Source organism: Alternaria infectoria, assembly GCF_024043175.1.
Source record: "Alternaria infectoria strain BMP 0036 chromosome Unknown scaffold_9, whole genome shotgun sequence".
Classification (NCBI taxonomy): domain Eukaryota; kingdom Fungi; phylum Ascomycota; class Dothideomycetes; order Pleosporales; family Pleosporaceae; genus Alternaria; species Alternaria infectoria.
Window position 1 is genome coordinate 1,310,757 of NW_026250698.1, and position 13,522 is coordinate 1,324,278.

General features: G+C 54.7%; 5 protein-coding genes across 5 annotated transcripts; 4 read left to right on the plus strand and 1 right to left on the minus strand.

Annotated features, from left to right (window-relative positions):
• Positions 1-2,770: 2,770 nt before the first annotated feature.
• J4E92_006385 (uncharacterized protein) lies at positions 2,771-4,305 on the plus strand (the record flags this gene model as incomplete). Its single annotated transcript, XM_051497753.1, has 3 exons — positions 2,771-2,951; positions 3,035-3,681; positions 3,877-4,305. 3 exons carry the CDS (start codon positions 2,771-2,773, stop codon positions 4,303-4,305), a joined length of 1,257 nt encoding a protein of 418 aa, XP_051352400.1.
• A 2,286-nt stretch (positions 4,306-6,591) lies between these two features.
• On the plus strand, positions 6,592-6,969 carry J4E92_006386 (uncharacterized protein; the record flags this gene model as incomplete). The annotated part of the gene is made up of 1 exon (XM_051497754.1): positions 6,592-6,969. One exon carries the CDS (start codon positions 6,592-6,594, stop codon positions 6,967-6,969), a length of 378 nt encoding a protein of 125 aa, XP_051352401.1.
• A 1,833-nt stretch (positions 6,970-8,802) lies between these two features.
• On the plus strand, positions 8,803-10,747 carry J4E92_006387 (uncharacterized protein; the record flags this gene model as incomplete). Its single annotated transcript, XM_051497755.1, has 3 exons — positions 8,803-8,839; positions 8,904-10,603; positions 10,658-10,747. 3 exons carry the CDS (start codon positions 8,803-8,805, stop codon positions 10,745-10,747), a joined length of 1,827 nt encoding a protein of 608 aa, XP_051352402.1.
• A 452-nt stretch (positions 10,748-11,199) lies between these two features.
• Positions 11,200-12,740, plus strand: J4E92_006388 (uncharacterized protein; the record flags this gene model as incomplete). Its single annotated transcript, XM_051497756.1, has 2 exons — positions 11,200-11,402; positions 11,477-12,740. The coding sequence occupies 2 exons, from the start codon at positions 11,200-11,202 to the stop codon at positions 12,738-12,740; spliced, it is 1,467 nt and encodes a 488-aa protein (XP_051352403.1).
• A 157-nt stretch (positions 12,741-12,897) lies between these two features.
• J4E92_006389 (uncharacterized protein) lies at positions 12,898-13,211 on the minus strand (the record flags this gene model as incomplete). Its single annotated transcript, XM_051497757.1, has 3 exons — positions 12,898-12,985; positions 13,037-13,146; positions 13,197-13,211. The coding sequence occupies 3 exons, from the start codon at positions 13,209-13,211 to the stop codon at positions 12,898-12,900; spliced, it is 213 nt and encodes a 70-aa protein (XP_051352404.1).
• Positions 13,212-13,522: the final 311 nt, after the last annotated feature.

Genomic DNA, 13,522 nt, shown 5'->3' on the forward strand with positions numbered 1-13,522 from the left:
CACGAGCCTTGAGTTCACTGTCGTATCGCATTCCACGTTCCTTGAGCTTCGTAGCCCACCGAGAACGTGAGCTGCAGCCGCGCGAGCCTGCCGCACCGAACAAACCTCATTCGCACCACAGCGCAGCGGCTGACTCGACATCGTCGTCAAGTCATCGAATGCCACACGTATGCGTAGTAATGGACACGCGATGAAGATGAGGCTGGAAGATGAACAAAGACGCGCAGAGGGATGGTGACGTTGGCGCGACCGCCGAGCCCGAGCCATCTCCGCAAGCATCCTCGGCGGCCAGCGGGGCCGCTTCCTTCGCCAGACCACGCCTCCTTCTTCGACATCTCCTCACCCCTGGACCGACTACGCGACACGCATCAACAGAGATACATGGAAGTGATGCGCGTGAAACGCTGTCCTCTCTGGCGACTTCATACAGCGAGCTGACGGTGATTGCTTCCACAGCGAACTAGCGACGCGCTCGCGCATGCGCACGGCACTAGTCTTCGCTGAGCCATACATGACTCTAACCATAGCAATGTCGTCTTCCCAGCGTTTTCATATCACGGCAGCAGATCAGGCCTTCCGGATAGGGCATGGTTGACGATTAGCTTCTCGCGTCCTTGAGACGCGTCACATACCCATCATCATTCCTGTGGCCTCGCAAATTCTAACAGCAATTCTCGGCAAACGCTGCAGTACCAGGCAAGCGCGCTACTGCCGAAACTCGTTTCTCAGGACGCCAGACCACAGTAACCTAGAAAGAGCTTGGATCTGGGGTTTCACAACTCCATGGGGTCAGTACCACTTCGGAAAGCTTCTCTGACGTCTTCGTAATCACGCCCGATGGACGAAGCACCGCATACTCGCACGTGGCTCGCCATCGCCAGAGACCCTTTGTCGTAAACCTGTTCCAAGGGGTGTGACTTGGAGATCTGTATTCTGTAAGACTTTGCCCCTTCTGGACGCCAACCTCGCTACGGAAGACCTTGACGCTCGCCTCATGAGCTTGGCTATGCATATACGCTGGCGGATCCACACTTAGAACGGCTTGGTTCGTCTATCGAATTGTATCACGAGTATGTAGAGGCTGCAATGCTGTCCTCTCGGACCTTCGAGACACTCCACTTCGCTGTCTCAAACGATGTTCTCTTGCACGGCAACATCAAATCTCAAGATCGCATGAAATGGATCGCCCAAGGGTAGATCTATTCAGCTCCCCGGAGGCGTCCACCAATGCGCACTCAATAGGAACTGATTACTTGGAGCTGGTGGGGTAGCTCACGATATCGACTGGCAAGCCTCCCGTAGACGATCATGGAGGTCAAGAACTCAGCTCACTAGGGTTGAGACGATGACGTCATCACAGTCCAGCTCACTTGGTCCTGGATAAACTTCGCTGTCGGTCGTTGTTCACGACGACGAGTGGTATCGATCAGAGACGGTTGCGACGTATGGCACATAACGGGTTTCGCCTGATTCACTCGGTTACCGCTACCAAATCGCGGAGAGCAAAGAGGCCATTGTCATGTCTTTCGAGGAAGACACCATGCAGCTTCAGAAAGCCTAACTGCATTGCGCATCGGCATGACCAACTCAGGCTTTTGGCGGCGCCCTCCTCTAAGCACTAGCTGAACGTTTCCCGGCGCCTGGAGACCCGTCGTCTCATGTGTCAGAGATGATCGATTTGCACTTGGCACGCGCATCTGGTCTACTATTCTCCCAGAATCCCAGCATGTTCCAGGATCTTATGAAGGCGCCCTAGCCCTCTTGTTCCGTAGGCTCTTGACCTTCAGCCTTGCTTGTTTGCAGGGGAATGAGGCCAGGCCTCTTGAGCGCGCCAGCGTGTCTGCACTCAATCGAAGAAGCGCCCCTTCGACGGGTATTCGGAAGCCCCAACGCGGGTTGCCCATAGACAATGTCGATGCGACGATGCTTCCCCGTGCATCCTTGGGGTTTGGTCTAGCATTCGATCCGCACATGGGCTACCGGGCAACGTGTTCAGCGGCAATGGGAGGCTCGCTGTACCGTCCTCGAACACAAAAAGCTCGCCCGTCTAGACCTCCTGTTTCGTCGAAGTCGTCGTGTTCGGGGGGTCCGCCGGACCGAGCAGGGCTGCCGTGATGCGGGAGTGGCTGATTGAGGTTGAGATCCCGAACACGTTGGATGAGCGAGTCGTCGATGCCGCAAGCGACTGTCGGGGCAGCTTGAAGGTCTCCTCAGCCTGGTCTCTGCTAGGGCGCCTCGTCAGTGGTGTGCATCCAGGGGGTCCGATGGGAGCTGTGTCCTCAACTTGTACAGCTCAACGACGAGCTGACATGCAGTTGCTGCGCCTGCGACATCCTTAAGACGACCGAAAGCTCCTGCCCTTGTTCGCCATCGGATGTGCGTGAGCTCGTCGACATCGGTCCTGTCGGGGCTTGCGGGGGTGGTGGTGCACTACCGGGTCTAGGAAGAGGCCAGCATGGTGATGCTTGGCCTTGTGATGGGCGTGCTTGAGCATACTGAAGGCATGTATGAGCATTACTAGAGGCTCCTCGTCGTCGGTATGAAGCCGCTGCTGTCTTGCGAGCGGTACTGGTGCTTCTTTTCGTTGACTTGAAAGTCAGTGAAGGGACAGAGGACGCTGAGGCTAAGCGAGAGCTCCGACTCCTCCTGCCTATATCAGCTCCCCCACCAACGCCAACGCCCGCTCTCTCGCTCTCTGAACGTCGCGATTGGAATTGATACCGCAAGGCTACACTTTCTCGCTTTCATATCTCCCCTGCACTCCGATACGATGGCCGCCGACGACAGCAACAAGGCCCAGACCAAGTGCGTCACTCCAGATATCAACAAGGAGTACGGCCACCCCGACGGTAACGCTGGCAGTGATGTACAAGTCAAGTACAACGGTCAGGCGGGTGACGGCGACGAGGGCAACGGCGAGCAATCCGATGATGTCGACATGGACAGCCACGGTAAGAACTCCGAGCACACTTGTCCATTGTTCAAGAGCTACAGATCTCTAACGCAGCAACTGCAGATACCGACTCATGCGGAGCGTACATCAAGAAGTCTAAGGAGCTCAAGAGCCAGATGCGAATGCATTTCAGCAACGGCAATATGGCGCAGTTTGATCGCGTCCAGCGGGAATTCCGCGAACATGACTTGCTTGGTGAAGTGGAGGCCGAATTGCTTGATCTGGACACTGCAGCAGCATTGATCGCTCTCAGCCGCAGCAGTACTGATTATCAACACGTTCATCGCCGCCACGCTGCCCAGGTCCTACCTCAGCCGTCTACCCAAGTTCTTCCTCAGCTGTCTGCTCAACCCTTCTACGCACACTTGTTCCCTTGGAATAATGCTGCCGGCGGCCGATTAACTTCTGGACCGACCAGTACCACTGCGACACATCAAGTGGCTTCTGCGACCCAACACGGTTCGACCGCGTTATCTGTCGCCGTACAACTTGCGGTTCCTGTCCCTCCGGCTCCTGTTCTTGCGGTTTCACAAGCCTCGCCGCCAACAACCCTCAACCTCCTTCCCACTCTGCCTCTGGACGCTTACTCCGACAACGATTCCTTGGGGAAAAGCGGTGGCGGGAAGGGCTTAGACGGCAAGAACGAGGCTCTCTATCGCACAGCACCACCCCCGAATCTGGACTACACACTGCTCGATTTCGAAATCACTCTTCTGGAGATGGCGGCGGTAAGCTTCCTTGTCCCCTGTTCATTATTCTAGTCTGCTCTTACTGATCTGTGACCATACAGTACACTCCACTAGCATACCTGTGGAGAGGTCCCCTCGCTCGTGTCTGCGCCTGCACAACCTGGATCGTCATGGCTAGGATGATAGTAAGGAAACTCACATCTTCAACAAGAAACAATACGCTGACTTGACTAGCTATGGGCTAGAGATCTTGACAATGACCCTGACCTGGGAAAGAAGGTCGAAAGCCTCCGCTGTACGATGCAACACCAGGGTGCAAAGCCTACCGATGCCGATCCTACCAGTGTCGATAAATCCGCTGCCTTCTGGGATCATGAAAAGAAGTTCTTCACCAAGGCCTCACCGACTTTGGAGGCAGATGTATCTCTACTTCGTCTTAGCCACGGTGTTGTGCGCCACCCTCAAGGTCAACATCGTGGTCGTCTCACCATCGCCATCGAACATGCAACGTTGCATGGTCATCAGGACGTCATGCTCAGCCAGGTGGAACAGTACATTCAGGCTTTCAATCTGAATGTACCTGGACCTCTCGCTGCGGGTGCCGACTTGGCAGCTGTCAACGACTTCCTGATCACGTGGGCGTTGCGGCATCCACCTACATAAGAGCCTCGTAGACTATGTGGGTATACCACAGGACGACTTACCGAAGACATGTATCTTTGGAGTTCAGACATCACGGTCGGCCAGAGCATTGCAGGCGTTACATCGCATTGCGGTGTTCACGAAAGGAGGTGCAGTTGAGTTTGTATTCATGGACAAGGCGTTTGAGGTTCAGGCCATCAACGAGCCGAGCCTCGTGGTCAGCAATAGCATGTGCAATGGCGTTCTATACCCCCTTTCCCGTCATGGTCGTAGTTAGTGCACAGAATGGGAATGTTTAATTGAAATGACATCTCGATCTTCTCGCGACCACCTCGGGACTACTCGTGTGGAAGTCAGCTTACTTTGACACTAATAAACGTGGTCGACAGGATAGCACGGGCGGCCGGAGAAGGTCCCGAGCGAAGAAGAATAGAAACTGGTGGTGAAAGTGGGATCGGTAGTTGAATGTGGAGGCGCGTCATCCATTCTGGGTTAGCGCGTCTTTCTCTTCGTTCTTCCTTTGAACAGCGAACATGACGCGGCAACGCATTGCAAACAATCTTCTCCACCTCAGTCCATCATGGCTACTCATTATCTTTCTGATATGAGTTCAGGTATCGTTCTCCATTACTGTAGTGGCATTGCGCTCCTGCCTCATCGCCTGAAAAAGCAGGCTGCAAGTAGCGCTGACCTCATAGCATGGGCCTATTGATATGGAAGGCCCTATGGCTTTCGCTCATTTTACTTTCCAGTTGTGCCCTTATACCTCGGCAGGCTTTACGCATCATCCTCATCATACAAGCTAGATAAGCGTCTGTTGTAGCTGTGCCGCACAACGCCAACTGCGGCGAAGCAACCACGCCGCATTCGCGTTAAGATGCGCACGTATATCTGGCGAGGCAGTCTTGACGCGCTGCATGCACACAGTACGGCTCTTGCTCACGAACACGGTAGATACTCCCGCAACCAACGACTTGTGACAGCGCTCAGTCATACTCGTCTTTGGGAACGATGAGTCTGGTCGCAGTTCACAGCAAGTCAGTCAAGGAATCGCGATCGCCATCTCGCATGAACTGCATCAATACAGGAATAAGCTTCACGGAGGATTGCAGGATCCCGGGGAAGTGCTAACGGTGCTGTGCCGCACGCAATGCCGGCGATAAACCAACAATTATCATGCACGAACCGACCAGCTCGCGTAGATATATCCACATGTCGTCAACTGTCCGTCGCTTGACAGGTCGCTCGAAGAAACTAGTGATGAAAGTTTGCCTCCAACTGCAGACAACACGCGTACTATGTATGCCACTATCCACGTTGGCAGCTCAACCAACACCACGCGGTCCGAAGTCAAGTGCTGACAGCACGACTTCACCCGGTGGATTCTCCATCGGCGCAATCGCGGGACGACATGTAACGAAACTCGCTCCTCCCATCCTCCGCATGAACATGGGAAATAGCCAACTATTAACAACATACGCGGCGCGGGAGGGTGACGAGCGATCCATCGTTTGTTTCCAACAGACGTGCGACGTTGAGACCGTTTCAAGGAGTGGTGAGCAGGGGGGGTCATCGCAAAAACAAACGCAACCAGACCCAACAAACAGCCTTGCTTACGCTCGTTTTTTCGCAGGAACAACAGGTTCGCTGACTCTTTTGGGAGCGCGGGCCTCAGGCTTTCTGGCAATGTTTGGTCTAGCCTTTCCGCATGAAGACGGCGTGGTTTCAGACCTTCCTGCAGCGAGCTGCGCCTTACGCCGCATTTGCTGCGCGCTGTTGGTTGGTCTTGCGCGACGCGGATTGCTGTGGTTGGACAAGAGCCGCGAAAATCCAACAATGGAAAACACAAATCGTCGCCCTGTGAAACTGCGGATGAACTTACGCCTTGCTGCAAATGTCCCGTTTTGCGGCAGTGACAGACCGGGCATACTTTTGGTGGCGGACATTCGGTGCCCCGCGCTGCGCTGCGTCTGCGTGGTGCCCCTGGCCATCATCTTACGGCGTCGGACCCTTGGCGTGGAGATACCTTGCAGTGCCTGCCCCCCTGGGTAACGTATGATTGCGGTCACGGCAGGATGATGGATCGGCATAAACATATACGCCTCTGCGTCCCCTTGGTGCCATTTTCTTGTCATACAAACATTGTTTCTCTCATATAACGGCTTTATTCGCTTCTTAGCTGATATCCATTAACCACCGGTCGTCATCGCATATAATCATTCACACGCTTCCTTTCTCTCTTGAATCGAGACTACCATCTCCAACACACACACACGTCTTGCAACAACCGTTTTTCCTCCGTCAAAAATGTCCTACCCACCACTCTCGCCTAGCGGCCTCCCCAGCTCCCCACGAGCAAACCGCCAAATGCAAATGCTTTCTCCACTCGACACATCCTTCTCGGCCAACTCATCGCAAACAAACTCGCCTTACTCCAGCACTTCGGAAAAGGATCCGCGCAAACCACGCGACATCTTCGCCGACGCTACCATCCCTCTCAGCCCGGCATCAACAACAGCCTCGCACTCCAAAGAGAACCCCTACGAGGGTCTCGAGCCACGGAAGCGCAGCGGCCTCGCACGTCTGTTCTGCTGTCTTGGCCGTGAAGAGCGCGCACGGCGCCGTGTGAACAGGAGTTTGGAGTTTGAGAAGGTTGGCGAGCAGTGCCACTGGTCTGAGTACTAAGAGATGCCATCATCCATAGCACATTCGATGGCGTTGATGCTGTACTGCAAGAGGTCGCCCAAAGTCCGATCGGACACCGATCCGTGACATGAAACGCGACAGCACGGAAGACCACCCCACCGAATCGTCAAACATCTGACACCCCGGACGCACACATACCGAGCGAACAATCCCCCGGTCGGTGTCCGAAAGTCCGTACTTTCCTGCGATGCGATGCGAAAGTCTAATCGAATTGCTCAAACATCTTTCCGATACAACGTGTCGAATCTTATACCCCGTCACTGCGACGTTTCTTATGTTTATATTTACAACACACTTTTCTCGGACTGGAGTCGTTCCGGTTTCTTCGCTTGGGGCAGTGCTGGTGTCTGGATAGACGAGCATATGCAAGGGTCACTTTAAGAAGCGTTGGTGTTGGGGCTGTTTTGCTCTACATCGCTCTTAGGAAGAGAGATCAACGTATCTTTATTATAGGGAGAGACAGAAAGAGAAGTCACTGTCGAAGACAAAAATGAAAATACGCCATTACCATCACACCATATACATCCTTAGCTCACCTCTCACTTCCCCCAGACCACCCCATCAACAGACCCCTCAAACTGCAATGCCTCCCTCTCACCACCCACTTCAACACATCACTATTTCCTACCACCCCCATCAATTGATAAAAACAATACCAGTTTTCCCGCCGCGTTCATGCTCCCTCTGTCCGCCAGCTCTGCATCCTTAATCTAAAATATTGTCTCCGGCAACGCATCCACCTCAACAATGATATCATCCATAACAATATCCTGTTGGAGAATTGCACATGGAAGACCGGATTCAAAGACGCAGTCCTTGATGACCGCTTACAATCGTGGCTTAACATTATGCTCAACTGGCTGTTCAGCACGCTGTGTGATCAGCAACTTAGGGTGAGCTGTGCAGATATTGACGATGTCGTGCCCTTCATGCCCAGGTGAGCTGCTCGGGGCACCCTATGCTGCTTCATCATGCGAAGGACTGACTTTCCTCAGTTTGCGGTCCGGACGAAGGCTCTTTCATCCATCTTAGTCATGGTCGTTTCTCTGACGACTACCCCGAGGCGCATCCAGCGTCGACGCCAAGGAGCGAGCTGGAGACACCGACGTCTTCGTACGAACTGTGGCTCCGTGGCCCCGTGCCTAGACCGAGCCTCATCCATCACATGACGAGATGAGGCTCTTTATAGCCTTGCGCGCTTGCACGCTCGGTCGAGGAATCCCTTCCTCGGCTCCTGGGCTGTGGGTGTGAAATTGCCGGCTCGTCGCGTCCGTGTTTAGTGGGGACACTGCCGCGGGGCACCCCAGAATCGCGATGCGTTCACCTCGGAAACATGGCATTTCGCAAACAGGCTGAGAAGGAAGAAAGCTGCAGTCTTGGTGTTCTTGGGACGAATTTAGCAGAGCATATAAGATAGTCGCTCGTTGCATCCATCCGGGCAAGCGGCCGTCAGACAGCAAGCAAGGTCACGTCACCGGCATCAGCGAAACCTTAGTCCGACAACCTCGGCTTGTTCCTTTCACAGCTCCACCCCGGTCATCGCAGCCAGCGCGTGCTCATTTGGCCTCGGATCTACTGAAAGCTAGGACTTCTGATATCATCTCCTGTAATTTCTTCCCTGGTTACTTCACCCATCTTTCTTTGTAATGTTCAGCAGAGCTGCACGCGCGCGAGTACCCGCCTCCGCCTCGATACTTCGCAGACCACTTTTAAACCAGCCCGCTTTTGCGAAGCCTAGAGTATGTTGTCGCGTCGAGGATGGAGTCTTGGTGGGGAGGAGATGCTGACATCTGGCGCGTGTAGATTGTCGCAATGGCTCCAGCACGGAAACAGTCGAGTTTGCCAGCGGGTAAGTGGATGCGCTGCTTTCACATGCTTGGGATGGTTCAAAACTAACCACGAGGTCTGCGCAGGCTACAAGGAGGACCACAGCAAAGGCGCCATGCTGCGCTTTGAAGACTCCCTTCCGCGACTCCCCGTCCCCACCCTAGAGGAGACCGCCAAGCGATACCTCAAGTCCGTTCACCCGCTCCTCTCACAAAACGAGTTCGACGCGACTACAAAGGCTGTCAATGAGTTTGTGGCGCCTGGTGGGCCTGGAGAGAAGCTCCAAAAGCGCTTGGTAGAGCGGAGAGAGGACCCCAAGCACAGGAACTGGATCTACGAGTGGTGGAACGATGCTGCGTACATGGCCTACCGCGACCCCGTCGTGCCATACGTCAGCTACTTCTACTCGCACCGCGATGACAGGAAGAGGCGAAACCCAGCAAAGCGCGCTGCAGCTCTCTCTACAGCTGTGCTCGAGTTCAAGAAGATGGTTGATGAGTGCAGCCTGGAGCCTGAGTACATGAAGAAGCTCCCCATGGCCATGAGCTCCTACGAGCACATGTTCAATTGCTGCCGTGTACCCAAGAAGCCATCCGACACCAGCACAAAGTACCCCTACAAGGAGAACCCGCACATCATCGCGATAAGGAAGAACCAGTTCTGGAAGATCCCCCACGAGATCAACGGAAAGCAGCTCAACACCAGCGAGCTTGAGCTCCAGTTCCAGCGCGTATATGAGAAGGCCGAGAAGGCACCCGCAGTTGGTATCCTCACATCCCAGAACCGTGATGTCTGGTCAGACGTCTACCCCAAGCTCAAGGCTGCCTCTGCCAACAACGCCGCATCCCTTGAAGCCATTGAAGCCGCCTCCTTTGTCGTTTGCCTCGACGACGCATCTCCCGTCACTCTCGAAGAACGCGCACACCAGTACTGGCACGGCGATGGCGCGAACCGCTGGTTCGACAAGCCCCTCCAGTTCATCGTCAACGAGAACGGCACATCTGGCTTCATGGGTGAGCACTCGATGATGGACGGCACACCCACCCACCGCCTCAATGACTACGCAAACCAGCAGATCTTCACCAACGCCCTCCCCTTCGACGACCCCAACGTCCGCTCCGACCTGCCCAACCCAAAACCCCTCCGCTTCGAGATCAACGCGGAGCTCCAGCAAGACATCGCCGACGCCCAATCCCACTTCTCCCGCCAGATCGGCGCACACGAGCTCAGAGTCCAAGCCTACCAAGGCTACGGCAAGGGTCTAATCAAGAAGTTCAAGTGCAGCCCCGACGCGTACGTCCAAATGATCATCCAGCTCGCCTACCACAAGTTCTACGGCAAGAACCGACCCACGTACGAGTCCGCCGCGACCCGCCGCTTCCAACAAGGCCGAACAGAAACCTGCAGAACCGTCTCCGACGAATCCGTCGCATTCTGCAACGCCATGGCCGACGCCGATGCTACACCCGAGGAGTGCTCGAAGAAGCTCCGCGCAGCCCTCGACGCACACGTCAAGTACATCTCCGACGCCAGCGACGGCCGCGGTGTAGACCGCCATCTCTTCGGCCTGAAGAAGTGCCTCAAGGAGGGCGAGGAGGTGCCTGCTCTGTACCAGGACCCAGCCTACACCTACAGCTCCACATGGTTCATTTCGAGTTCTCAGCTGTCGAGCGAGTACTTCAATGGCTATGGGTGGTCGCAGGTCATCGATGATGGATGGGGTATTGCGTATATGATCAACGAGAATAGCATCCAGTTTAATGTTTGCTCCAAGGGGCTTGGTTCGGTAAGTTATCATGTTGAGATGAACTATGGGGGGATGAAGGCTAACAATGAATAGGAGAAGATGAGCTTTTACCTCAATGAGGCGGCGGGTGATATGAGGGATATTATGCTGCCTACTCTTGATGCGGCGAAGGCAAAGTTGTAGATGGGGGTTGGAGATGGGGGTTCTTAGAGGGTTGATATAGATCTCTTGATATACCAATCAATATTACATCTTCTTCACGAGTTGTCTTTCCCTAGCGTGAGGTGTCAATGACCAAAACGACATGTCGTGTTGATCTTCGAGCGTGGGATATGCACGAATGACATCAGCCTCACACCGCTAGCTCGGATCCCGCACGCCCAGGTGAGCTTGGTGAAGCTTCCCCCACAACTCAATTGCTCCCGCTGCAATGGAATATTGCGCATCCGAGCCTACTTCAGACGGCAGCCGCATTCCATAATGCCGAACGGATTTTAGTCTTCACGTCCTCCCACTAGCAATGTCCATGACTCTATTCAGTTAGCAGTCACACATTCCAGCGCTTCACACGATCGAGGAGTCATTTCAGCACCAGCCGGCGTGGACCCTGTAGCAGAGTCCTGCCATACAGTACCATGGCGCAAGTCCAGCGGCCGCTCATTATACAGTCGCAAATGATACGACTATGCTGCCCCCGCACGGCCAGAAGGACAAGCAGCGCGCTGTTCGCAAGAGGAAGCTACTACCGAAAGCTGCACACCAAGACGGTTACCGACAACGACATTTCGCATTTGGCGAGCTTACCGTTACACCCGTTGACACTCGCCGATCTCGTCAAGTGAGTGTTGCCAGACCAGTCTTTCCCAATGCATCTGCCAAGGACCCTGGCTAACGTTGTCGCGTGCGCAACAGACACGGAAGACCACCGCTGACGACCCAACAACTCCTCACATCGGCCAACTTCACCCTCTCCATCCTCCCCGCCCGCCTCGCGCACCGCATACAATCGCTCCGCAACCTCCCGTTCATCGTCGTATCCAATCCTCATGTCTCGAAGATCCACTCGAATTACATGCACAGCCTATCGACGCTGCTACCATGGGCTGAGCAGGAGATAAAGACGCTGGAGGAGGAAGTCAAGTTCACAGAGGTCATGGCAGACTTGGTACAGACACATGCCAATACGATTAGCATACTGGCGAGAGGCTTTCTGGAGGCTAGGAAATACATCAGCCCCAAGGATGTGACGCGGTTCCTGGACGAGCATCTCCGCGCGCGGATAGGCACGAGGTTGATTGCGGAACAGCATCTGTCTCTTCACTTCTCCAGTCAGCCGCATTGCGAGATGATGCATGAAGTGGACGAGAGCCCAGGATACATTGGTGTTATCGACACAAGACTCAGGCCGGCGAGGATAGTAGACCACTGTGCGAATGTGGTGGGCGAGATCTGCGAGCTGAAGTATGGCGTCCGACCGACCATCGTCATCAACGGCGAACCCGATTACGAATTCGCGCATATACCCGTTCATCTCGAATACATCATCACGGAGTTGCTCAAGAACGCGTTCCGCGCAACTGTGGAAAGCGGCATGGAACGCGAACCCATCGAAGTGACCATCGCCCCGCTTCCAGAACTCCTGCCTGAAGACGCAAGCAGCGAGAGCTCAGAAGACATTCGCAACAAGAAGGTCGACAATGAGGACCAGGGCAACGTAGATCATGTCTCACAGCGCTTCACGGGCAACAGCTCACCTACATCTCCACCATCCGACTCGAACATCCTCCCGCTCAAACACAGCACACCCGGCGTAACGATACGAATTCGAGACCGAGGCGGCGGCATTTCCCCCGATAACCTCTCACACATCTGGGACTACAGCTTCACAACCTTCAATGACGCGCAGGCGACTACCACCCTATCTGGTGGTAGCAACTCGGCCACCGGCATGGATGCGCTGAACGCCTTTTCAGGGGCAGGAGGCGATGGAGTGAACAGTCTAGCGGGGCTGGGATATGGACTGCCGTTGGGAAGAGCCTATGCGGAATACTTTGGCGGTGGTATCGCAGTACAGAGCCTTTGGGGGTGGGGTACCGATGTGTACCTTAGTTTGAGGGGAGTGGGCAGAGTAGACACCGTACAGGAGGCCAGGGAAGACGCGAGGAGGCAGAGATGAAGGAATCACAGCGAGACGACGTCATGTTGTCGGTAAAGCCGTTGATTATCGTTATATACCCATGAAATCATATGCTCATGCATCATGCCCCTATGCTTCCGCTCATCGCATCACATCTTGATCTTTGTGCACCCATCAGCGGTTGTTGGAAGTCGCTCTATTGTGTCTTCACCTCTCCGTCCGCCTCGACGTTGACGTGCTCGTTGGACGAGAGGGTGGTGACCACGTCGTCGGGGATCTCGGCGCTGTGGTGTGTCAGTATGATTGCGGGGAAGTTTGGGTGCTGAGACACGTACCTGAAGCCCTTGATCAGAGTGAACTCGTTGGTGATCTTGCCGCCCTGTTCGGTGACGTGCTGCTTCGCCTTGTCGAGCTCCTCCTTGGGAGCGGAGTCCTTGAGGGTGACCTTGTATTCGTTAGCATGGTACAGACCACAGTGTATCTGGGAGGACTCACCATGAAGGCAGGCATGTTGAGAGTTGGTAGTGAGGTTTGCTGGTTTAGGTTGAGGGGTAGTTTAGTGAGACTTGGAAGTTGCAGTGTTGTGGTGTTGATGCAGCAAGGTCAAAGCGTGTCCGTGGCTTATATACCTCAGCTATCTCTCCGTCGGACCCTGTCAACAAGCAGTCTAGAGCCTTGGATAGGCGGCGTCTGACGATGACGTGCGCTGTCCAGACTATGCCCACCCTCAGCGCCATGTGAGACAGCCTGCCCCACCACCCGTACGTGGGAGGCGCGCGGGCTTATCGATACACCCATCCCTGCAGCTGCGGCCTTAGCGG